The sequence below is a fragment of the Anguilla anguilla genome, chromosome 1, assembly GCF_013347855.1.
Source record: "Anguilla anguilla isolate fAngAng1 chromosome 1, fAngAng1.pri, whole genome shotgun sequence".
Classification (NCBI taxonomy): Eukaryota; Metazoa; Chordata; class Actinopteri; order Anguilliformes; family Anguillidae; genus Anguilla; species Anguilla anguilla.
Window position 1 is genome coordinate 7,832,199 of NC_049201.1, and position 25,309 is coordinate 7,857,507.

Sequence of the window (25,309 nt, forward strand, 5' to 3'; positions counted from 1 at the left end):
GACCGTATTGAGACAGCTTGGGTTATAAGAGAAAACAAAGGTTCAAATCAGTAGCCTATTTCGAATTCGAAATGTGAAACAATGCGTAAAATACATCCACAGCGGACGTTACCTGAACTACACGCATAGGAAGAACGGCACAGCTGTGCTATTTGGAAATCATTTGTAGGCCTACTTTGTTTTCTGCGAGTGCCTAATTCGCCCCATGTGAGTGTGCTGGCTGCGACTCGAGTCACCTGCCTGTCATGGACTCGTCTGTATGTGTCAGTGTGACTCGGGATATTATTGGCGCAGGTCACGAATGACAGGAAGCTCCTGTTTAAAAATATAGGCTATGTTGCTGACATTTCCTGTAACGTTATAGCTCGATAGTTTGCAAACAAGCTAACTGACAAGCTTTCTCTTTTGACCGGACAGACGTTGTTGCACACACCTTTTGACGCTGGACAGCCACAACAGTCGGAGCTCATGTGATTACACGGAGAGTCGGAGAAGGGCAGTGCCGGATGATTTTCTTCGATCTCTCGGACCCAGAAGAGGCTAATTCAAAATAAGTGTCGTGTACGCTTTGCTGTCCAGTTCAGAGGGATCGAAGCGGGTATATACAACAAAGCTAGCAAGCTAGCTAGCCGAGGACTTGTCCAGCTAATTGACGCCACAGCTTTGGTATACTTCCTTCTCTTATTGTATCGAGCGCCACTTTGCTAGCTAGTCGACTAGCTACCAAACTAGCTAGTTGGCTAGCGAACCAACGGCACCACAATGCACGACGCGTATGAGCCAGTACCTATTTTGGAGAAGCTGCCGCTTCAGATCGACTGCCTAGCGGCCTGGGGTGAGTTTGTTTTTCTGGGTGGTCTCTCTCGGACAGGCCTCAGGGTACAACTAACTCATATACTGCTGTTGTGCTTGATGGCTACAGCTAGCGTTAGCTAGCTAGATTGTGAGACAGTGGTGATGCAATGACGTTATGTCTTTGGAAAGTTTTGGGTTCTTTTTCAGACGTCTGAAATTTTTTGTGCATTGCTATGGAATAAAATGATTCCACCAGCTAGCTGGGCAACTAGATAATTATATTTACTAGTGGTCTCTGATTAAATCGCAAATGTTAACTGGTTGCTGGCTTTTTCGATTTAACAGCATTTTGACCTGACGGGCTGCTAGCAAATGGAACGCCCTTTGCTGCAGTTGGACGATTCATAGTCAAAACAACTATTTGTTAACGCTAAAATATAATGCAGTGATTTATCTAGTCAATTTGAACGGCTGACAGTAGACGAGGAACAATTGTGAGATGTCCAAATCGCCTAATGGAGCAGTGTGTGACCCGGACTAATGTTTCTGCCCAGCAGAAACAACATTGAAACTGTTTTAAAAACGGTTGGGTGGGGATAAAGCGTGTCCAGGATCATTTCTAACTTAGTCTGTACTGTACTTTAAATCATTCGCAACGTATGCAGTTTCTTCTGCCTAATTCCATGTCAGGATTTAGGCTGAGGTTTGCTGCGCTAACACAAGCATGTCAATTTTGCAGAGGATTGGCTTCTTGTCGGGACCAAGCCAGGCCATCTACTGCTCTACCGCATCAAGAAGGATGCAGGTGAGGGAACGGCACGTGAGGGAGGGGAGGGGGAAGGATGTTACTTACAGTTGAAGGTTCCTCATTTCACTTCAAAGCCTCCAGTGTTCTGTACACTGAAGTGAACTGATGCAGCCAGTTATGACAGTTATCTAATCAAGGCATTATTCCAGCTGGAGGCCTTGTGTGGCATTCAGGAGAGAGGTGATCAAGGGAGGCAAGTCACCAACTGTGTGTCCTCGTCTGCCTTGTTTTTGCAGCAAGTAACAGGTTTGAAGTGACACTGGAGAAATCCAACAAGAACTTCTCCAAGAAAATTCAGCAGGTAACCAAGGTGGCTGGTGGCCACTTGCTCTTTTGAGTTGTCATTCCTGAGGTATATGAACATGTGACCTTGACATTCCTTGCATTTTTCACTGTTCCAAAGATGCTAGCTGTGTCTGAGAAACACAATACCTGAAGGCGGAGTCAGCTGACAGCTGAATAATTGCAGATTGGAATGCAAGCCCAAAAATACTTGTTCGTGTGCCTATAAGATTATGGTTTGCTTGCTAAATACAAAATGGCCAGAAATACAAAACAGACTGCCATTTCAAGGGTTTTTCTTTGGAGCATTTGGGTTTTATTGCTGACTCCTAGCTGTCTCACATGATTTCATTAACTGCTCATCAAGGTATTGCCAGTAACTTCTTCCTTGTCGGTAATAACAACTTTTGGATTAATGTAAAATAACTGCAGTTATAATGGCATAAAGGGATGGTTCAATTTCTGGATTTTAATGTGTTCATATGTGTAGCCTGTGGAAGCGTAACATTGCTGTACAAACAGCTTTGGACTTTCTTGATGTGTATTGTCTTGCTTTAAACCACAAACCTGTTGATGCCACTACACTAGTCATCGTGAAGCTGGTAGGTGATGAGAAACTTATGTAAGTATCTAAAATATCCTTGATCACACAAAACCGGTTGAGCCAATCAAAAACATTAGCTTGATCATATCAGATTTGATCAAAAAAACTCCAGAAAGTAAATGAACCCCTTTGAACCTGTCACAGATGGCCCAACTGCAGATATTATACTTTTAAAACATGGCCAGGCCAGTGGAATTACAGTAGAGAAAACATAAAAATATCACAGCATAAGAAAGTCTGCTAAAGATTTCAGCATGTGCAGAAGGTTTTACGCTCATACAAACCACCGCATTGACCAGTTAAAATGGTTATCTGGTGAAATAATAATGGGAATGTGGGGTATATTACAATGAGGTCATAGAGCAATCAAAAGCTGCTGTGTGCGGTTGAATCTTTTTCCTGATCTGATGTAGGTTGCCTCTATCAGTGTTATTGACTAGAGTCTTAAAACTCATCTAATTTCCTATGTCTCTGTTCCACAGCTGTTTGTTGTGTCTCAGTACAAGATCCTGGTCAGTCTACTGGGTGAGTACGTCTGGTTTGTCTCAAAGGGTGGGGAAGCAAAACTATGATATTTCATAAGTCAAGGTTTCCACTACTCTTGAAAATGCTTAGAAAAGTTGCCAGTGGTCAATTAGTCATGGGAAGTAGTCATGAAAAATGACTAAAAGAGAAATTAATTCTGGCATTGTTCTTTCTTTTGTCGCTGTCAACATATTTCTGTATTAATTTCTAACCCTCAGCTTAATGCTATTTACAATTAATTTTATTGTCAGTCTGATGATATTGCTAAGAACTTTGCTTGTGTGTTGGCATGTACTTCTGCCTAGTTCTCTTTCCTGAGAGCGACTGTTTATACAGACAAAATGCATAGAAAATGATGCATCTCAAACAGTGTTTCCACATGCAATGTCCTCTTCATAAAAGACCAATTTGTTGGATCGCAACACTACAAATAATTTTACAAAATCAATGATGCATTCATCTGTAAACATCATCTCATACAAGTGGGAAGCCCAAAAACATTGCTATTTGGTTGTAGAAGGATATTTTTTCGACTGTGATTGAATTACACTTTATTTCTTGCCTTCTGACAGAAAACAACATCCATGTCCATGACCTCCTGACCTTCCAGCAGATTACTGTCGTGTCAAAGGCCAAAGGAGCCTCCCTCTTTGCATGTGACTTGCAGGTCAGTGTGGCTGGTCAGGCTCATTCTCGCACTAAAAATGGTTCCAGTTTAAGATGACTGAAAGTGTGGTGGATATAATGATAACTACGGACATATGCTAGAATGATGATAACAGCTCAGATCATGCTCAGAGCCATTTTTAGATCACGTGTCAAAAGATCAGACGTGTCTTAACCAATCAGTGCTGTACACACTGTCTGATTCCTTGAAATGCACTGCAGAAAAATATTTATTGATTCTGAGGTGGACGTGCTTCCTTACCAGGTGGAATTTGTCACAAAAAACTAGGACATGTCAAATAAAGCAACACCAATAAACAGAAGGTTAATTAAACAAAAAGCATGCCGTGGTCGTTCATGAATTAATTTCTGTCTTTCTCTCTCTGTGTGTCTGTCGGTCTATTTATGTCTCTCTCTCTCTCTCTCTCTCCCTCTCTCCCCCCCCCCCCTCCCTCCCTCCATGTCTCTCTCTCACCCCCTCTCTCTCTCTCTCTGTAGCATGGCAGCTCCGGGGAGGCCAAACTGAGGATGTGTGTGGCCGTGAAGAAGAAGCTGCAGCTGTACTACTGGAAGGACAGGGAGTTCCATGAGCTGCAGGTGAGGGGGGGGGGGGTGGGAAGGAGGAGGGGAAGATAAGTCTTTCAGGGACAGGATAGAGCAAGTCATGTATTCTCTGTTAAATATCTTTTACATTACGGAGCTTGGCAGAGGCTGTTGTCCAGAGAGTGCAGTGCATTGCAGTGCAGTGCAGTGCAGTGTTGCCGTGGAGAAGGCACAGTCGGCACGTTTCATAACCAGCGGTTGTGCAGAGTAGTCGGTCAAACCAACGTTTAACAGGGAGCCTAAATAATACGCTCTCATGATACTGGCGTTACCGTAACAACAGCAATTTCAAATGAAACGGGCTTTTCAGATGGACACTGTCCTTGCGCTTGCTGTGCGTCCTTTTGTTTCGCTTACATTAAAAACTGTGATTGGAGAAAAAGCACAAGGCCTCATGTGATGGATGGTGTTGTTGTGGACGCACACTTTGTATATCCCTGCTAATTTTTGTGACTCAGGGGGATTTTGCTGCGCCAGACATTCCCAAATCCATGGCCTGGTGTGAGAACTCCATCTGTGTGGGGTTCAAACGGGACTACTACCTGATCCGGGTGAGTACAGAAAGGGGAGGGGTCTCTACCTGGTCCGTGTCTGAGAGGGAGAGAGGGGTGACAAAACCCCTGCTAACGTGTGCTAGGGGGTTCAGTCATACACCAGTGTCCCTAAAGGGATAGTCCAACTTTTTGGGAACTTCATTTGGCGGAGCTAATGTTGCTTGCACTTGCTGCCATTCATAGCGGTAGCGCAGTTGGCATGTGGCCCGTAAATATTGGCTAATATTTTTGTGCTGGACGCACAGGGATGAGAAAGGAATGGGTAAGAAAGCCAAAAAGCAAATTTCCCGAAGAGATGGTCTGTCCCTTTAAACATAAACAGAGTAGCTAAGACAGGGTGTTGAAATGTTGGACATCTGGGTGAAAGTTGTCTTTGGATATTGCAATAGGGCTTTTTCAGGACTTGCTGCCAAGCCTATTGAGTAAGATGTCTGTTTGTCTGTCCCTGCTCTCGGCCAGATGGATGGGCGTGGCTCCATCAAAGAGCTGTTCCCTACGGGGAAGCAGCTGGAGCCGCTGGTCGCCCCATTGGCCGACGGGAAAGTGGCAGTTGGTCAGGACGACCTCACCGTGGTTCTGAACGAGGAAGGCGTCTGCACCCAAAAGTGCGCCCTCAACTGGACGGACATACCTATTGCAATGGGTAAGGATCCCTGCCATATGCAGTAGATTCGGTTTTGTTGTTTGCATGTTGGCCTCCATAAATTTGTTATGCTGTAGATTTGCTCAAGTACCTCAGCGTTCATAACGACTTTAAATTATGATGACAACGAGTGGACATAACCTGGAGCCCTGAGTTACCAAAATTTGGATTGTGACTGCAGTACTGTGAATGGCCAGCAGAGGTAGGTTCTCAATTTTCCCCTCCGTGGCGGGTTTGCAATGAAGGGCAGCTTCCTTGCTTACAGTGCGCCGTGAGTGGAAATTGAGGTCATGTTCACAAGGGGGTGGAAAGTAGGGGGGGGGGGGGCTCCTAACAGAAACGTCCTTGTTCGGTACCCACTCAATCAGAGCCCTTTCTTTTCTTTGCTCTCTCGCTCTCTTCTGTCCCTTCCTTTCTCCCTCGCTCGCTCCTGTGTTGTTCGTTCAGTCGCCCGTTTCCTGGTTGGGTGGGTTCGTGGCGCACGCTCGTGTCGCTCCTTTTCGGAGCGCAGCGGTAACGGCGGTAAATTGCCCGTCTCTCGGGCTGCGGATGCTAACGGGCCGTTTCTGCTTCTGTAATGAAACGAGAGCGAGCGAGCGAGTGGACGCGAGCCTTTTTAATCACTTTTCCCCATTTCTGGCTCGTTTGAACAGAGAAATGGCCGAGTGTAAAAGTGAAATGGAGGCTTGGGAGCTGAGGTTTTCTGTGTAGCCGCCAACCGTTGGCAGTTTCTTCAGTTTTGACTGAATGGGGAATGTGACTTTGGCAGGACATGAAGTGACCCTGCCGCCCCCCCCCCCCCCCCCAAAAATGCTGCTTCTGCTAAACTAGCACTGCGGACCAATAACCATTACCATGCCATCTGCAGGAGACTCTCCCTCTCGCTGATGGGCAATATATTTAGATTTCATTCATTTATTTGACAGGGACGATGTGCAGCTTCTAAGCTGTGCTGGTTAGCGCTAAACAAATTAGCGCCCGTGGTCCCGGGGTGGGTATTTTATGGTTCGTAACGATACAGCGCTTGTTTCCCAACTGCACGTACAGCGCCCTGTCCTGAAACAGAAGAGGCTTAAACAAGTGGACATAACCTGGAGCCCAGAAGCCCTGTGTCGCCAAAATTTCAATTGCGGCTGCAGTACCGCGAATGGCCAGCAGAGGTTCTCAGTTTTCCCCTCCATGGCGGGGTTTAAGTGAATAACGGCATCACTTGCTTACGGTGGAGCCACGCCCATCCATCTAGCCGAGAGCAGGGACAGACAGACATCTTACTCAGTGGGCTTGGCAGTAAGTCCTGCAAAAGCCCCAGTGCTGAAACCTATTTAAATCTTAATTTTAGAGACTGTGAAGCCGATGACACCCTTCCCTGTCTTTCAGCTGTTAATAGGCTGAGCACATATCTGCGGTCTGCCGAAAAATTGGGTTCCAGGCAGCAAGACACAAGCCAGCTCAGCTTTCGAGGCGCGGAACGCATCTCGCGCTGTGAAATTAAACGGGCGCGGCGGGGCTCTGGACCGCCGTTTGTTTCTCGGTAATTTGGAAACAAATGAAAATCTTTTCCATGTGGACGCCTGCTGTCTTAAAGGCGAGGGGAGGGGGGAGGGGGGAGGGGGGGCGGCGGCGCTCGCTGCGGTTTTTGGGCTGTAACGTTGACCAGGGGGCACCGCCGGACCCCCGGAGGCCTTTCTGAACAGGCGTGGGACGGCTGCTCTGGCAGGACACCGCTGTGATGTCACGCTTCGTGATGACTGTGGGGCTCCTCCTCCCCGCGCGGTCAAATCCGTCCCCCTCCCTCCCTGGCCCTCGGAGGCTCCGGCCGAATCTCCTCCTGCCCGCGTGGCCTGGAGGGCTTCCGGAAGCTTCCGTCACAGGGATTCATATTTACTGGTCTCGGTACGAGAGAAAGACACTCTATTTGTGTGGTTATGAAGTTCTTTTAAATTCCTTGGGGCGGTGTTTTTGTGTTTATTTGCTTTGGTTGGCGGTTATCCCTCCCGGTGCCAGAAGCCTTGGCCCAGGTGGTGGTTATGTCCAGAATCTTGCCTTGTTCATCTTTCCTCTCCCACTGGCTGAAAAAAGCATACAGAGTGAGCAGAGAACAAGCTATAATATTTACCTACGATCCAGAGAGTGTCCAGCACAGCGTCAAGTCTGTATCTGAATCCTCTGAATACTGAATCTACTGAATGAGCTGGAAAGCTGTTGTACTCACTGATCATTCATTAGCTGATTTACACCTTGTAGTATTTTGATAACTGTTTCTCTGCTCACTGTTGCCCCCCCCCCCCCCCCCCCCCCCACAGAGCACCAGCCCCCCTACATCATCGCCGTGCTTCCCCGCTACGTGGAGATCCGCACCTTCGAACCCCGGCTCCTGGTGCAGAGCGTGGAGCTCCAGAGGCCTCGTTTCATCACCTCAGCTGGGTGAGGAGGAGGTGGGGGAGGTGGGGGAGGAGGAGGAGGAGGAGGAGAAGGGGGGGGGGGATGTATTTACAGACAGCTGAGTAGAGGCTGTTTGTCTGTCAGCTGTTCAGACTTGTCACGGCCGTTCGGAAGCTGCGATTCAGCTGCTGTTTTGTCTGAGTGGATCTCGTCTCTTTCCTCCGGGTTTATTCTCGCTCTCTCTCTCTCTCTCTCTCTCCTTCCTCTCTCTCTCTCTGTTTCCCCCTTTCTTTTCTTTCTCTCCCTTAGGCCCAATATCGTGTACGTTGCCAGCAACCATTTTGTGTGGCGCCTTGTGCCCGTCTCCATAGCAACCCAGAACCGGCAGCTCCTGCAGGACAAACAGTTTGAACTGGCCCTGCAGCTGGCGGTGAGGAGCCAATCACAAGCCCCGGCGCACTGGAGACTCGCTCTGATTCAGAAACCAGAGATTAGATGCAGACGCTCTGAGCCAATGACTGTGGGCCTTTCAGCAGAAGTGCACACAGTAAAGGCCCAGACTGCAGGCTTCTGGCACTTCATGTCTAGGCACACCCTTCTCACGAGTCAGAAATCTGCTATTTAATTTGATACTGATATCCAATTAAATAGTGATATCCTTTGTGATAGCCTTATGAGGGGTGTCCTGCGATGGATTGTCGACCTGTCCAGGGTGTATTCCTGCCTCTCACCCCAGTATATCCTGGGATAGGCTCTGGTGATGCCGTTTCGCATGGTCAGGTGTGCTGTGTGAAAAATCCTTTTAATTTCAATTTGTACATTTTTTTTTTAATTAAGAAAACTGAAATGAGCAATCCCATTGACAAAAACCAACTGAGATTAATTAAAATGCATATCGCTTAATTAAAACCCCAAAAGAACATTAAGGCCTTCTGTTGACCTCAACATCAGCATGTCGCTCACTTTTCAGAGTGGTATGCCATCAGATTCTATAAATTTGGACAGTGTGCCATGGACGGAGAAAGGTTGGGAAACGCTGGGTTAGATAATGGATGGATGGAGGTTAGATAATGGATGGATGGAGGTTAGATGATGGATGGATGGAGGTTAGATAATGGATGGATGGATGGATGGATGAGGGGTGTGCGGTTAGACTGGCCTTCCCGTCTCCCTGTCCTTCTGTCCTGTGTGATCCACTGTCCGTCTCGCTCCCAGAAGATGAAGGACGACTCAGACGGCGATAAGCGGCAGCAGATCCACCACATCCAGAACCTGTACGCCTTCGACCTCTTCTGCCAGAAACGCTTCGATGACTCCATGCAGGTGTTCGCCAAGCTGGGCACGGGTGAGCCGCTGACCTGTCCACCTGTCTACCTCTGCTGCTTTTTCCCCCTGTGGAACTAGAGTACACAGCTGCTACACAGTAGTGTAGTATAATGGCTAAGGAGTTGATCTTGTAACCTAAAGGTTGCAGGTTCGATTCCCCGGTAGGACACTGCCGTTGTACCACTTGAGCAGGGTACTTAGCCTGCATTGCTCCAGTATATATCCAGCTGTATAATTGGATACAACGCATGTCGCTCTGGATAAGAGCGTCAGCTAAATGCCTGTAATGTAATGTAATGAGTAGCTTTCTGCCTGTTCACCTGCCATTGGTATTGGCTTCTGAAGCCTGGTTAAATAGATCAGTCTTTCTGATGCGCACGCATGGTTGGTACGCAGAAGCATCCGTGTGTTTTTGCACGTCTGTGCAAATGGATTTAATCAGACTCCTTGTGCACCCTGAGTGTGTGTGTGTGTTGTGTGTGTGGGGGAGAGCATGTGTGTGTGTTGTGTGTGTGTGTGTGGGAGTGTGGGAACATGTGTGTGTTCTGTGTGTGTGTGTGGGAGCTTGTGTGTGTGTGTGTTGTGCGTGGAGTAAATGGCACGGCAGTTACAGGTAACGGGTAACGGATGATACTGTGCCCCCTCCCCCCCCCCCGCAGACCCTACCCATGTGATCGGGCTGTATCCAGACCTCCTGCCCACGGACTACAGGAAGCAGCTGCACTACCCCAACCCCCTCCCCACCCTGTCCGGCGCTGAGCTGGAGAAGGCCCACCTGGCACTCATCGACTACCTGACGCAGGTGAGCTGTGCCAAGTGCGCCAAATGAACCTTATTTATTTATTCATTTAATTGTTTATTAACCTTCTTATACGCAGGGCAGCTTGACTGAGCCCACATGCTCTTTTACAGCAGCGCTCTGTTAACACGCCCTTCTGTGTGTGTGTGTGTGTGTGTGTGTGTGTGTGTGTGTGTGCGTGTGTGTGCGTGTGTGTGCGTGCGTGTTACAGAAACGCAGTCACCTGGTGAAGCAGCTGAACGACTCGGACCCGTCCACCACCTCCCCGCTCATGGAGGGGACGCCCACCATCAAGAGCCGCAAGAAACTGCTGCAGATCATCGACACCACGCTGCTCAAGTGCTATCTGCACGTAAGAGCCCTATACCCACTGAGCCCCTGTACCCACTGAGCCCCATTACCCACTGAGCCCCATTACCCACTGAGCCCCATTACCCACTGAGCCCCTATACCCACTGAGCCCCTGTACCCACTGAGCCCCTGTACCCACTGAGCCCCTATACCCACTGAGCCCCATTACCCACTGAGCCCCTATACCCACTGAACCCCATTACCCACTGAGCCCCTATACCCACTGAGCCCCTATACCCACTGAGCCCCTCTACCCACTGAGCCCCTGTACCCCACTGAACGCCTTATTCACTGGATCTCTGACCCACAGAACAGAGCATCTCCTAACATCTGCAGGAAAAGCAGTGGATTCACTGCACTTCTCTCCTTCTCTGTCTCCCTTTTCCTCACTCTTTCTCTCTCCCCGCGTCTCCCCCTCCTCTCTCTCTCTCCCTTGTTATCTCCCCCCCCACCCCTCCCTCTCTCCCAGACTAATGTGGCCCTGGTGTCGCCCCTCCTGAGACTGGAGAATAACCACTGTCACATTGAGGTGAGCGAGTACGTGCTGAAGAAGGCCCACAAGTACAGCGAGCTCATCATCCTCTACGAGAAGAAGGGGCTGCACCAGAAAGGTGAGGGGTTGCCATGTCACACAGAACAATCAACACTGACACTGAGCGGTTTGGGCCACTATTTTACACAGCCGCTGTTTTGTTCAGGAGAAAATCCCCCTTTCCAGGGGGGATCGAGCCAAAACTACTGGCCCACTATTTACACTGAGACTCGACAGCACTGGGACTGTCCACACTGACACTGAGTAGCTAGGACATTATTTTATACAGCCTCCTATTTGTTCAGGAGAAAAATCCCCCTTTACGGGGGGATCGAGCCAAAGCTAATGGCCCACTATTCACACTGAGACTCGACAGCACTGGGACTGTCCACACTGACACTGAGTAGTTAGGACATTATTTTATACAGCCTCTATTTGTTCAGGAGAAAATCCCTCTTGGGATTCACACACATCCTGTTTCAAGGGGGCATCTGGCTGAAGCCACTGGCCAGCTATTCTCCGTGAGATTCGGCAGCCCCGGGGGGCCCTATTCACACTAGGAACTCGGGAGCACGGGGTCTGTTCACACTGACACTCGACAGCACTGGAGAAATGTTCACATTTAACATGTGGTAGGCTGTGAACCCTCTCAGGTCATGTTTACGGTAATTACGCTGTTGTTGTTGTTTTGTAGCAAGTTCGCTCTTGTTTTACGGCCTGCGTTTTTAATTAGTCTTGCCGCACGCCATCGCGGTGATGTCATTCTGGCCAGGAGAGATGGCTGCTGTTCTTCGTGCTCTCTGATCTTAATTGCACACAGGAACAGCGTTTAATTAACGGATTCGCCGGATAACCAACTGTTACCAGGGAAATTTGACGGTCAAAGAAGATGTGATGTACATGATCGTTATCCTCCCGCCCTTTCCCTCCCATATCCCATTTCCCACTTCCCTCTTCTTCCTCAGATTCTGTCTTTCCTCTTTAACTGTGAAATGTCCTCCAGCCCTGCAGGTGCTGCTGGATCAGTCCACCAAGGCCAACTCCCCGCTGAAGGGTCACGAGCGCACAGTGCAGTACCTCCAGAGGCTTGGTACGTCTCCACACCGCCCCGCCCACATCCCGCCCACCGCCCCGCCCACATCCAGCCCACTGCCCCGCCCACATCCAGCCCACTGCCCTGCCCACTTCCCCGCCCACATCCAGCCCACTGCCCCGCCCACATCCAGCCCACCGCCCCGCCCACATCCAGCCCACTGCCCCGCCCACATCCAGCCCACCGCCCCGCCCACATTCAGCCCACCGCCCGGCCCACATCCAGCCCACTGCCCCGCCCACATCCAGCCCACTGCCCCGCCCACATCCAGCCCACGGCCCCGCCCACTTCTCCACCCACATCCCATCCACCGCTCCACCCACATCCAGCCCACCGCCCCACCCACATCCAGCCAACCGCCCCGCCCACATCCAGCCCACATCCCCGCCCACATCCTCGCCCACTTCTCCACCCACATCCCATCCACGGTCCCGCTCACATCCAGCCCGCCGCCACACCCACATCCTGCCCTGCCCTGACCACTGTCCCACCCACATCCCTCCCACCTTCCCTGCACCTCTATTGAACAGCTCAGCCATAAATATTCGTAGTTGGGCCTGCGTAGAACTCGTGGAACTAGGTGGGCAAGAACTGCCTAGGTGGGCATTCACAATTGGGTGTGGTGACTCAGCCAAGATAAATGGGCGGGGCCAATATACCATTTGGGTTTCTATTGGCCCACCCTGGCCCCACCCATCCGTACGCAGTTGCCTCTGGTGTCCTCCGAGCTGACCTTCCTCTCTCCCGCCTTTTCCAGGGATGGAGAACCTGGGCATCATCTTCGAGTTCTCCCCCTGGGTGCTGAAGATCTGCCCTGAGGACGGACTGAAGGTGCGAAGCTGTACCTGGAGAGGAGGAGGAGTGTGAACTCAAATGCGCAGGATGCTAGATTCGTGTCTGCTATTCGGTTCCCGTTTCTGTATGACCGTGGGGTGGGGTGGGGGATGGGGTTTGTGGTCACAGATACGCGGCACAAAGCTTGATACTGTGACTGTTAAAATCACACCTCCAGTGTACTCCTGGAAACAGGAAGTACTCCAGGGAACAGGAAGTGCTCCCTCAAAATTGGAGACTTTGGAGCCAGTGAGCCAGCAATCCCAGAGTGCTTTGCATGTTCACTTTAATGCACGTGGGCGTCGCACCCCTTGGATCTTCTGGGTGGGATTAGTGGGATTTTTGTGGGATTAGTCCCTACTGCCTTTAAAGGATAGTTGATTTTCTGAGGTTTTTTTGATGTCCTTTCAGTTTTAGTATTCTTTTTTCAGTTCCCCCAGGCAGTTTTGTTCCTGCTTAAGGATATTTTAGATATTTCCAGAAGTTTCTGACGAACTACAGGCTTTGCAGTGGCAGGTTTGGGGGGTTCAGGAGTTATATAGGAGTTATACTCCAAAGATAATTCTACAATGAGGTTGAATATGGAAAAAAAACCCCAGAAAGTGAACTGTCCTATTAAGAAAACAAATCTTGCCAACCATAGGCGATGCGTGGGGGGGTGGTATAGTATATACTGAGCCGTTCCCCCAGATTCAGCATTTTGAGAGTCTTGGTTGGCTGTTGCCAAAGACCCTTTAAACGCTGAGCTCGTCGGAGAGCAGGAGAGAACACCAGCTGAGAATAATTTAATCTTCTGTGCGGAGTAAACAACGTCACAGAAAAGGTGCTGACGGACAGTTTGACCCGGTCTCTATTTACCCTGGAAAGGGGAGAGGAAAGCGAGAGAGCTGCTTCCCTGCCTGCCAGGGGTGTCTGTTTGTTCTCCTGGCGCACTCCTGGAGCCCGATCGGTACAGGGACATGTCATGCGCGTGTCAGGCCAGTGTGCCCTCGTGCGTCTCGACGAGGGAAAAAAACGGTCATGGGTTTGGAAGACTCAGCAGGGTTTTTTTTTTTTCCTGTAGTCAGCCAGATGTGTGGAGATCTTTAGAGCTTCAGGGCTTTTAGTCCCCTTCTGAGCACCGTTCTCTGGGTTTCGCGCGAGAGATCGTAGCAAGATATCTGAGGAAAGATTCTTCATTACGAGGGAGTTAATTGCAGTTTTAATCGTCTTGAGTTACTTGGTTATTAGGTTGCCTCCTGCTGTGGAAATGAAGCTTTATAAAATAGCTGGCAAAATGGAAATTTTTTTGTGTGTCTGTCTGTGTGTGTGTGTGCACACGGGTGCGTGTGTGTGTGTGTGTGTATGCGTGTGTGTGTGCGTGTGTGTATGCGTGTGTATCTGTGTGTGTGTGTGTGCGTGTGTGTGTGTGTGTGTGTGTGTATGCGTGCGTGTGTGTGTGTTGGGTGCGTGTTTGTGTGTGTATCTGTGTGTGTGTGTGTGTGTGTGTGTGTGTGTGTATCTGTGTGTGTGTGTGCACACGGGTGCGTGTGTGTGTGTGTGTGTATGCGTGTGTGTGTGCGTGTGTGTATGCGTGTGTGTGTGCGTGTGTGTCTGTATGTGTGTGTGTGTGTGTGTGCGTGTGTGTGTGTGTATCTGTGTGTGTGCGTGTGCGTGTGCGTGTGTGTGTGAGACAGATCTTCACAGAGGACCTGCCGGAGGTGGAGACGCTCCCGAGGCAGAAGGTGCTGAGCTTCCTGAAGGAGGGCTTCAGGGAGCTGGCCGTGCCGTACCTGGAGCACATCATCTACGTGTGGGAGGAGACGGACCCCGAGTTCCACAACGTCCTGATCCAGCTCTACCTGGAGAAGGTGCAGGGCCTGATGAAGGAGTACCTCAACTCTCTCCCTGAGGGTGAGCGCACCTGCGCGTCAGCGTGCACTTCCTGTGGGTCACAGGAAGTGCGCGGTCCCGAGGGCACAGTCACATTAACCTGGACCATCGGTAACATTGGAGATCTCCCACCCTGTAGGCATTGAATTTCACCCAGAACAAGACGCACCTCTTTCAACAGCTAAAGATCTGCATTGGGCTGCTATTTAGTGGAGTCAGGTGTGCCAAATTAGGGTCAGTTAGTCTGCTGCGAGCCATTGAAGTGATGTAATTCTGGCCAGGAGAGAGGGCTGCTGTTTGCGTGCTCTCCGATCTTAATTTCACACTGGAACAGGGATTAATTACTGATCCGCCAGATGGTAGGTCTCTAGGAGCAGGGTTGGTTACCACTGATCTAGACTTCCTGTGCATATACAAAGACCTACTTCACCTAAGAGGTTTCACTGTCTTCACTGTCCTTTGCAACCAGTAAATTTCACTTGGGAGCATTAAACTGGCAGGTATTTTACCCTAATTCACAGCCATCTTCTTCTGTTTCCCTCAGGTGAACCCCCAGTGGCTGCTGGGAAGGAGGAGGGAGAGCTGGGGGAGTTCAGGAACAAGCTGCTGAGTTTCCTGGAGATCTCTTCCAGCTACGAGCCAGCCAGACTCATCAGTGACTTCCCCTTCGACGGTGAGACTGTGGGCGAGTTCAGGGTGGGGTCAGGGCGCGGTCAATGCGGGGTCTGGGTGGGGTCTGAGTGGGGTCTTGGCGTGTTCAGGTCATGTTCAGGTTGGGGTCAGTGCAGGGTCTGGACAGGTTCTGGGTGTGTTCAGGGCGGGGTCAGTGCCCGGTCTGGGCAGGGTCGGGTGTGTTCAGGACGTGTTCAGGGCGGGGTCAGGTGTGTTCAGGGCGGGGTCAGGCTGTGTGTGCGGTTTTTAAGGTGACTATGACAGGCCTTCATCGGTCTCAGTCCTGGGCGTAATCTGTCACACCGTCACTGTGCTAATCGGTTTAATAGCTGCGTCCCTCAGGAGTCCTGGGGATTAGGCTCCCATGTAAACGCAGGGGCTGTCGACCGACTGCGCTGAGTGCAGAGAAGAGGTCACATGGGTTATTTCCAGCCAATAGCGTGTGTAAATAAACAGGCAGACTGTCTGGGGGCCTGCGAGTGTACTTCTGTTGGTAGAGGGCTAGAACAGAACAGAGCTCATTCTAGCTCCATTTTCATGGGTTATAATAGGAAATAATGTGTTCTTGCATGTAATTTTTAGATTACATACTTTCCTGACATGCCACTTATTGGAAACAGGGCACGTGTTAGCGAAACTGTCTGGGCTGCCTGGTGTTGATATGTGTGGGAAGTTCTGTCTTCAACATGGCCGTTCATGATTATAATGTTTGTTTTCTTAGCGTGGCTTTGGGGTGAGGGATTAGTTAAACGATTTCAGCGCTGTTTATACAGGCAGCTGGGTGTGTGTGTGGAGGCGGGGTTTACTGCATTCATCCTGTGGAAGCCCCGCCCCCCCCCCCCCCACGGTTCAGTGCTGGAGTGGAGGCATGGTACGCCCAATCTGGAACAGATAAAAAAAACAAGCTGGGAATGATTTGTTTCGCAGCAAGATGTTCTAGCGCAGTTTCTGTGTGTGTGTGTGTGTGTGTGTGTGTGTGTGTGTGTGTGTGTGTGTGTCTGTGTGTGCGCGTGTGTCTGTGTGTGCGCGTGTGCGCGTGTGTGTGTGTGTGTGCGTGTGTCTGTGTGTGCGTGTGTGTGTGTGTGTCTGTGTCTGTGTGTCTGTCTGTGTGTGTGTGTGTGTGTGTGTGTGTGTGTGTGTGTGTGTGTGCGCGTGTGTGTGTGTGTGCGCGTGCGCGCGCACGTGTGTTGCAGCCCACTTTTTATGTATGGAAGTTGGACCCGTTAATAAATCGTTACGTTTCCGTTTGTTTTTATTAAGCGTTTGATTTATGGAGACTGCGGTTTTGCTTAAAAATATTTTGTATGCTGATCACATTTCTGCCCATTGATGTCAGAAGGACAGTAAATATCACAGCAGAAGTGTGATGATAATGACGACAACTTGCATTCAGTTTATTTAGCTCACGCCAGTTCCTTCACTTCACCAGTAGATGGCGAAAGAGACATAAATACACAGGGATCTGCTGAAGTAGTCGCTGCCCCTGATTAGTGCTGGTCTTTGCGCCTGTTTAAATTGAATTACGGCGTGTAGTCGATTAATCAAAGTGGGGATTTTGAAAATTCTGTTAAAGCCTGAAACAGAAGTTGTGGTTCTTGCTCAGGAGAGATTGAAAAAAAAAAAAAAAAAAACGTGTGAAGTAGGTCATTTCTGCATGTTTTATTGATCTAACAGCAACATTTTATTATTAGTCTCTGGGCAAACGAACATACAGGTTAACTGGAGCAATGACCCCGTTTTAGCTCCAGTCAGATGACTCTTATTTGCCATTCAGAGTAAGAAAGAAAATTATGTATGCACACTGAGATATATGCTGCCAAATAGGTAAATTTATTACTGCAACGTTATGTCTGGCAACGTTGTCTTCAGGCAAACACCTTGCTGGTCGAAACGCTGCAGTAATACATTTATTTATCATAACTGGCTGGTATATTTATTGTATAAATAAATGGAAAATAAATAGTAATCTATTATAATTGGGAGTATGTATGTGTGCAGGCTTATTTTCTTTCTTACTTTTAGTTGGTTATTTTGGCCTGTACCGGAGCCCAGTCTGGGTTGGATGTGCCCACGACGCTATTTCCTGTACTTCATACTGGCATTACCTCATGCGTGCGCGCGCGTGTGTGTGTGTGTGTGTGCTTGTGTGCCTATGTGTGTGCGTGTGTCTATGGCTGTGCATGTGTTTGTGTCTGTGTGTGTGTGTGTGTGCACGTGTGTATGTATGTATGTGTGTGCGTGCGTGCATGTGTGTGTGCGTATGTGCGTGCGCGTGTGTATGTGTGTGCTTGCGTGTGTCTGTGCGTCTGTGCGTGCGTGTAAAAGAATAAAGAATTAAAGTGTGCGTGTGCGTGCGTTTGCCTGTGTTTCTGCAGGGCTGCTGGAGGAGAGGGCCTTGCTGTTGGGCCGGATGGGGAAGCACGAGCAGGCCCTCTTCATCTACGTGCACGTGCTGAAGGACACCCGCATGGCCGAGGAGTGAGCATCACCGTAACACTGGGATCAGGCAGCCGTGATGTCACCTTGCTGCTAGAAAAAAACGGCAGCTCCCCCAATCAGAGAGCACGTTGGTAACAACCAGTTGAACAACACGAATGGTGATTGGTGGATTTTGTTCGGCTTCGCTACACCTGGCTCCTTGTAGGTTTTCGGGCCAGGAAGTAGCGAGAAAGTATGCACCAATCACCGCTGGCGTTGTTGTACTGGTTCTTAGCAACATATCGCGTGATTGGCGGAACTCCTGTCTCTCTCATAGAAAAACACTTGGGCCATTGCCACTGTGAAAGAGCTCTATCCAGCAAGGCTCTCACTATTGATTCAACACTGCTAACCGCTGCACTGTCACTTTCGCCACTGAGAGACACACCGTTCTGAGCATGCTCACAAGCTAGGAGCGGTATTGAACACAATCACTCTTGCCACAGATTAATCATGCTTTTTCCTGTCCAAGTAATATTAGACCATTTATCTGGCATCCGCCATTTAATGTGTAATCGCTTTAAAAAAAATAAAAAATAAATTCAAAAAAATGTAATAAATGTGACCGTTTATTAAATCGCATTGCTCTGTCGTCCCCAAGGTACTGTCACCAGCATTACGACAGGGAGACAGATGGCAGTAAAGATGTGAGTATGGCCCCCTCCGTGCCTGTGCTATAAATGGACGTCCGTATGTGTACTCAGCCGCATATAAACAAACTGTCGCTGTGTGGGGGGGGGGGGGGGGGGGGGGGGGGGGGGGGGGGGAGACGTACCCACTGCCCGTAATGCATCACATTACAGCCATTCAGCAGACACTCTTATTCAGAGTGATTCACACAACTTTTTACGCAGCATTTACACTGCATCAGTTTATACAGCTGGATATATATTCAAGCAATGCTTCGTTATAGAACAGCAGTGTCCTACCCAGGAATCGAACCTGTGACCTTTAGGGTACAAAACCAACGCCTGATGCCCGTCTCTCCCCCCCCGCAGGTGTACCTGTCGCTGCTGCGCATGTACCTGTCTCCCCCGGACGTCCACTGCCTGGGGCCCATTAAGATGGAGCTGTCGGAGCCGCAGGCCAACCTGCAGGCTGCCCTGCAGGTGCTGGAGCTGCACCACAGCAAGCTCAACACCACCAAGGTACTGCGGACCAACACCGGGCGCACCACACGGGAAGCGCCACACGGGGGCGCCACTCAGCGCCAGTCACACGAGAGCCGGGCTGCCCAACCCTGTCCCTGCAGGTCTGCCGTCCTGTAGGTTTTCACTTCAACCCTAATGGTGGCTCACCCGATTCTACCGATTAGCTGCTCCAGAGATCTCTGGCTGTTGAATGAGGTGTGTGCTCTGTTGGGGTTGGAGTGAAAACCTGTGGGACAGTAGATCTCTTCAACAGGGACTGATTTAGAAATTGTGTGTGTTGGGGGGGAAAAATATGAGTGGTCCCCCCCTACACGCATGCACACCCCACATTTAGGGGCTCCTTGGACCTGCTAGTGCCTGGGAAAGCTTTCCCTGTCACAACAGGAACAAAATTTTAGTGGCCAAAAAAAATCAAAAAAAAATTTGAGTTTCATTCAAGTGGAATTAGACTCAGAGCGTGTAAACAGAGTCGTATTTTAATTTGTGCCCTTTCGTTCAGACTCTTCCTGTCGGCTGAAACCACGTCTTTCGCTCGTCTTAGTCTCTCATTCGCCGCCGTAAATCTCTTCCTCTCCGGTCGGCGTTTGCGCTCAAACGATCCAGATCCAGATCCAGCCGGCGCTAAAGCTGCAGCCTAATGGCGGAAAAGAAACCCTTAAGCCAGCCGTCAGAGCGGAGATTACCTGTCCTGAGCGCGTAAGGAGGGGGGGGGTGTTAGGAAAGCGCCTGGATTCCGTGCGGCTCTCCGGAGGGAAAAGGGCGCAGAGCTGTCTAAAGAATTTTCTTTGAAATTTGAGGGCTGCGTCTGAGGAATTTGCACCGATGAATTTGGCGGAAGACGGTGGAAATTAGGCAGCGTTTAAACGAAGCCGCATGACGCCGCGTCTTCTCCGCGTCGTCCACGCCGAGAGTCCATCGCACATAACCCGGTGAATGCGTGCGTATGGTAAATGGACTGCATTTATATAGCGCCTTTATCCAAAGCGCTTTACAATTGATGCCTCTCATTCGCCAGAGCAGTTAGGGATTAGGTGTCTTGCTCAAGGACACTTCGACATGCCCAGGGCGGGGTATCGGTGGACAGCTCTGCCGTTCAGACATATGTAAATATAACGATATATTTTATGCAATATATTCAAACGGTTACACATTTGAGCAGATGTTTGAATATCAGAAGGAATTTTTTTTGGGGACGGTTGGCAACCCAAAGTCACACTAATGCACTCGCCCTCCCGTGACCTGTGGGCCTGTGGCGTAGTCAGTGTGTGGTCCTGCTGGCCTGCACTGTGACTTACGAGCGCTCTCCCTCATTGAAAAAGCCCTACGATCGAGTTACCAGCATAATGAGCCCCGGGGAGCTGCTCGAACCTGAGACAGCCCACTGCATGTGGCACACCCTGGGCTTATTTTATATGACTCTGGCTGCTCGAACCTGGGACAGTCCATTATATGTGGCACACCCTGGGCTTATGTTACATGAACCTGAGACAGCCCACTGCATGTGGCACACCCTGGGCTTATTTTATATGACTCTGGCTGCTCGAACCTGAGACAGTCCACTGCATGTGGCACCCCCTGGGCTTATTTTATATGACTGTCTGCTCGAACCTGGGACAGTCCACTGCATGTGGCACGCCCTGGGATTATGTTATATGACTCTGTCTGCTTGAAGCTTTCATTTCCTCTGAGCGTGGGCCTGGCTGTGCGCCCAGAGGCTCCTTAAAGGGGGAAAGCAGCCATTAAACCAAGTTATGGGACATTCAGGCGTCTGCCACCCGAAATGAGCTCAGCACAATGGGTAGCGTGTGTCCCGTGAAATTGCAGGAGAGCAAAGATCCCCCCCCCCCCCATCTCTAGCGCGCGCTCACTGAGAATCAAGCCAGCATGACCCACTCTGTGCCCCCCACCCCCCCCCCCCCACCCCCTCCTCCGTTTCCCAGGCGATAAACCTGCTCCCAGCCAACACTCAAATCCAGGAGATCCGGGTGTTTCTGGAGAGCGTGCTGGAGGAGAAGGCCCAGAAGAAACGCTTCAATCAGGTCCTGAAGAGCCTGCTGCAGGCAGAGTTCCTGAGGGTGAGTGTGTGTGTGTGTGCGCGCGCATACATTGTTCTGTGTGTGTGCGTGTATGCCTGTGCACATGCATCGTTGTGTGTGTGTGTGTGTGTTTGCGTGTGTAGATGTGTACGTGTGTTTGTGTGCGTGTGCACATGCACACATGAAGCATTCTTTGAGTGTCTGTGTGTGTTTGTGTGTGTGTGTGTGTGTGTGTGTGTGTGCGTGCGCGCGTGTAATTTTATTTGTTGTGATGCTTTACCATCAAAATTGAGCGGATAGCAAACACACCGTAGCCCAAGGCCTCTTTGTCACGAGCGTGAATCTGAGGCCCTTCTTTGTGAACGTTAAGCGGTGGTCTCCGATAGGTCCAGGAGGAGCGGATCTTCCACCAGCAGGTGAAGTGCATCATCACGGAGGAGAAGACCTGCCGCGTGTGCAAGAAGAAGATCGGGAACAGGTGAGCGAGGGGGCGAGGGGACGAGGGGGCGAGGGGCGAGGGTGAGGTTCGAGACTCGGAATGATCCGGACTCGGTCTGCGGAGTGCGAGGGGACGGCAGTCAGATGGCAGTTGGTTCACGTTCCGGAACAATCCGGAGCTTCGCCGCTCGTCCGCAGAGAGCCGCCTCTCCTCTGAGCCGAACGGCCCGGGTGAACGGAGAGAGCGAGCGTGAAACGAGCCTGCCTCGTAGCGGCTCGCAGACGCCGCTGAGCGTTTGGGTAATGGCTGGAAAACGGTAAACTGTCTCTGAAACGCGCCCCCGGGAGTTGGGGGGGCGGGGGGTGTTGGGGGGGGGGTGCAGGATACCTACTGGGGGAGCAGATGTTGTTTCACTGCCGACCGCCTCTTGGCCTCTGGAACTCCCGAGCTCAGCGAGGCGCTCCGTCGTCGGTGCGGGGGAGTTAGCGGTGCGCGCGTTCGAGCCGTCTCCTCCCTCCTCCCCTCCTGAGCCGTTACCCCTCCGCCGTCCCATTAAACCTCCATTACACGCCGCCGCCGCCGCCGGTCCTCCCCAGAGGAGAACACACAGTCGCGTCGCGCTACATTAGCATCACGTTAAAAGCACTCCCATCCACAGCAGCTAGCGCGGAGTGCAGAGCGTCAGCGCGGCTAGCCTGAGCCGCGCTTCATTACAGCCACGGACAGTTATGATAAAATATATTCATAATAGTAAAGTAGTACCGTGTACTGAATGTAAGATAGTCTGCATGCCTGGGTGGACTGTGTGTGTAATACATGTTATGTAATATGATAAAGACGGCTCGACAGTACGTTAACGCCCTTAGCAATTTACATTTAAACGATTCACGTGTTTAATAATCTTAAAAATCGAATCTAGGCGTCTAGCTGCATTGTGTTTCTGTCCATAGCATCCAGAACATCGCCCAACAAAGAAAAATCTTAGTTTTGGTTCTTTTGTGTCTCGTCTTGTCCTCCTAAAATACCGTTTAACTTGCTTAACACTTTTTCCACACCAGGAAGTCATTTAAGCTGTATGGCCATGACATCACGGACACTTTGCTTGTGGGTCCGAGCTAACGAGATATTTTTTAATTTTTTATTATAAGACATTAGCTCATATTGCAGCGGCTCGGTGATGAATCGCTGCCCGCTTCCTTCTTTGGCTCGCTGCGTTTCGCACTCTGTGGTCTGACGCCGCTCACGCTGGCAGCTCAGCCTAATTGCGGTCCGAACGCAGACAGGCTCCACGGCGAGCAAACCCAAAACCCAACAGGAAAATATTGCTTTGAGAAGTAAGCGCTCTTCTGTAAAACTCCAGGGGGGCTCTGAATCAGTTTTTTTTCCTCTCTGACTGGTAGTGTGTGTCACTGTTGGCCAGATTCAAAAAGGATGTTCTCAAGGTGATGATGTCCAGCGATTTCTTTTTGTTTTCGTGCAATTTTAACATTTTCAGCTTGTACGTTTTTTTTTTTTTAAAGCCTGTGTGTTTTTCTCTTTTGTCTCCAGTGCGTTTGCCAGGTACCCCAACGGCGTGGTAGTGCATTATTTCTGCTGCAAGGATCGCAATACGTGCCCCACCGAACTGTGATAACCCCCCACCTCCCCTCTCCTCCCCCCACCCCACCTCCCTAGCCCATGGAACATTCTGGGATACGCGCACCGCAAGCTGCCGCCTTGTCATCGAAATCGGCACCCGCCCCCCTCTGACCCAGTCGAAATTCGTCTCACACTGGGCATGCTCTGTTGCCAGCGCGGCAAACATTGGACCCTGCATGTGCGACTGCAAGGACTGCTGGGAGACTCCGCCCTCGGTCTGGAATTCTGGAACTACAAAACAGTGGAACTCTGGGAGCTCGGCCTTCTCTATACTAGCATCGCATTGGGGGGGGGGGGGGGGGGGGGGGGGGGGGGGGGGCAATGGGAGGAGTCTCTACCCTCGAGGAGCGACACTGATTGGACTTCTGCACTACTCCGTGGTTCTCAAGGAGCTGGGATTGAGCGGTGTGCGTTTTCGAAAGACAGGATCCTTTCCTGGGAGGCTGCTCTGCCCGTTCTTCTGCTTTCTGTCAGCGCATAAGATGTGTATTAATCGTGGAGTCTCATCTGCTACTTACGTTTGTGTCTTAATTTCCTCAAGGGGGCGATATGTGGGTGTTTGGCAGACACTTGGGGAGGCAGGCGGGGAAGCGCTCCGCTGTACCAGTCGTACCGCGCGTCGTATTTTCAGGTCCTTTCCTCGAACCGAAAAGCAGACGAAGGCGCAGAGTGTGTGCTGGAATAGAGGCGGGAGAGCTGTGATTGTACCGTCCCTTAATCCATGCGGGCCCTGTACGGCGACGGTCACTAGGACGGTTACTGGGATGCACAAGTCTGCCGAGCGCATTTTTAGCCTGTCTCAGGTCTAGCGACATTGCTCCAGAGTTAGAGCGCGGCATTGTACAGAGAATAACTGGAAATCTTTACTTTTAACATTTAACTTTAACTTTAACTTTTTTTCCCTGACTATTTTGTTTGTACGTGAACTTCCCCCCCCCCCCCCCCCCCTCCCCCCCCTTCTCTTTTTTAAGCATAAAAAGCTGAGGACTAACTACATTAATGTATGACTGCACTAATAATGCACAAAGAGAGCGCTAGGAGCATGGCACTTTAAGCTTCAGACATTTTGCTTTTTGGATTTTTTGCAGTTTATTTAATGTACAGCCTCTGCAAAATCTCAAGGATTTAACTGAAGGAAGACGCGTTAGATTTGAGCTGAAGTCCCCGTTTGGTTATGACCTGGGCCATACCTGAGCTCCTCAGTCATTCTCCCAGTCTTCCCCCTCTACAAGGTACATTTAAGAAAAACTTAAAAAAAAAAAAACTGTATGGAATTTTGTAAAATATACATAATCTTTTTGGGGGGAAGATTGAGAGTCTGAGATAATTGGTTAACGGTAACTTTGTGAAGATGATGTATTTTACAGACAATGCAATGTTCAATGCAATTAAATGTTCTTATTGAAATGGCTTCATTGGTAATAAACAGACTATATAAAGTTGTACAGTGTTGTGTGTTCATTACATTGCAGGCACTCTTAAGCAGAGTGGCTTCCTTTGCATTTTTTTTTACATAATATCCAGCAGGAAATGTACTGAGGCAACATCCCGGACACATAGCATAGAGCTGAATGTGTGCTGAAGCAATTCAGGCCAAGTACCGTTGTTTTAATTCTACCTTGGAATCGAACCTGCAACCTTCTGGTTTATAAAGGCCGGTTCCCAGACCGTTATACTGTGCTGCCACCCCTTTCCTGCAGTGTGTTCTCACGCTGACGCCAGGCAGCTGAGCAGCAGGACCGCAGCGGCAGCCTTCAGTCAGAACTGGGCGAGGGAGGCCGTACCTGTTTCTGGTTTTCCACGTCAACTTTCTGTCCTTAGTCACCTCATTCGCTCTGAAATGTACGCCATCTGACATTTCTGCTGCATTTTTCTAATAAGTGCAACGAATGACAGCCGAACGCAGTTCTTGTGTCCCTGTATGAAACGCTTTCCAGCGGGTCTGCCCTACGAGGGGAACCCGTGTACGGGGTACGCAGCCAGTTAGCTCATGTAGCCGGGGCAATTGTAAACCAAAGCGGCTCTCCTGGACCGGAATCGCCGACCCCCCTGCTGTAAAAAATGGGGCGGCTCCCTCTTCTGGAAGCCCGTCAGCGGGGGGGTCTACTGGGGCGCCACAGAGTGGCTGCCCCGACTCACTGAGGTGCAGCGGGACCCAAAATGAGAAGCGGCGGAAATGAAACGGATGCAGCGAGACCGTTAGCAGCCGTTAGAAAGGACGGGAGA

At 50.2% G+C, this 25,309-nt stretch overlaps 1 protein-coding gene across 2 annotated transcripts; it reads left to right on the forward strand.

The window, feature by feature from the left end:
* Positions 1 to 157: 157 nt before the first annotated feature.
* vps39 (VPS39 subunit of HOPS complex) lies at positions 158 to 24,526 on the forward strand. 2 transcript variants are annotated; one of them, XM_035414679.1, is made up of 24 exons: positions 158 to 835; positions 1,535 to 1,600; positions 1,840 to 1,904; positions 2,972 to 3,014; positions 3,587 to 3,681; positions 4,179 to 4,277; positions 4,742 to 4,834; positions 5,297 to 5,480; positions 7,784 to 7,904; positions 8,172 to 8,292; positions 9,078 to 9,207; positions 9,848 to 9,990; positions 10,199 to 10,339; positions 10,808 to 10,949; positions 11,874 to 11,960; positions 12,721 to 12,794; positions 14,474 to 14,690; positions 15,214 to 15,342; positions 17,717 to 17,819; positions 18,421 to 18,466; positions 18,818 to 18,967; positions 20,911 to 21,045; positions 21,393 to 21,484; positions 22,994 to 24,526. In XM_035414679.1, exons 1-24 carry the CDS (start codon positions 763 to 765, stop codon positions 23,073 to 23,075), a joined length of 2,631 nt encoding a protein of 876 aa, XP_035270570.1. In that variant the 5' UTR covers positions 158 to 762; the 3' UTR covers positions 23,076 to 24,526. The 2 variants fall into 2 exon arrangements, with proteins under 2 accessions (XP_035270570.1, XP_035270578.1); XM_035414687.1 differs by having other exon boundaries at positions 159 to 835; positions 9,081 to 9,207.
* The last annotated feature ends 783 nt before the right edge of the window (positions 24,527 to 25,309 follow it).

Bases quoted from the DNA above. Each gene is read 5' to 3' on its own strand.
- vps39 (XM_035414679.1), top strand. From the start codon at position 763: ATGCACGACGCGTATGAGCCAGTACCTATTTTGGAGAAGCTGCCGCTT. The intron at 836-1,534 runs GTGAGTTTGTTT...TCAATTTTGCAG, and splicing joins CGACTGCCTAGCGGCCTGGG to AGGATTGGCTTCTTGTCGGG. The intron at 21,485-22,993 runs GTGAGCGAGGGG...TTTTGTCTCCAG, and splicing joins AAGAAGAAGATCGGGAACAG to TGCGTTTGCCAGGTACCCCA.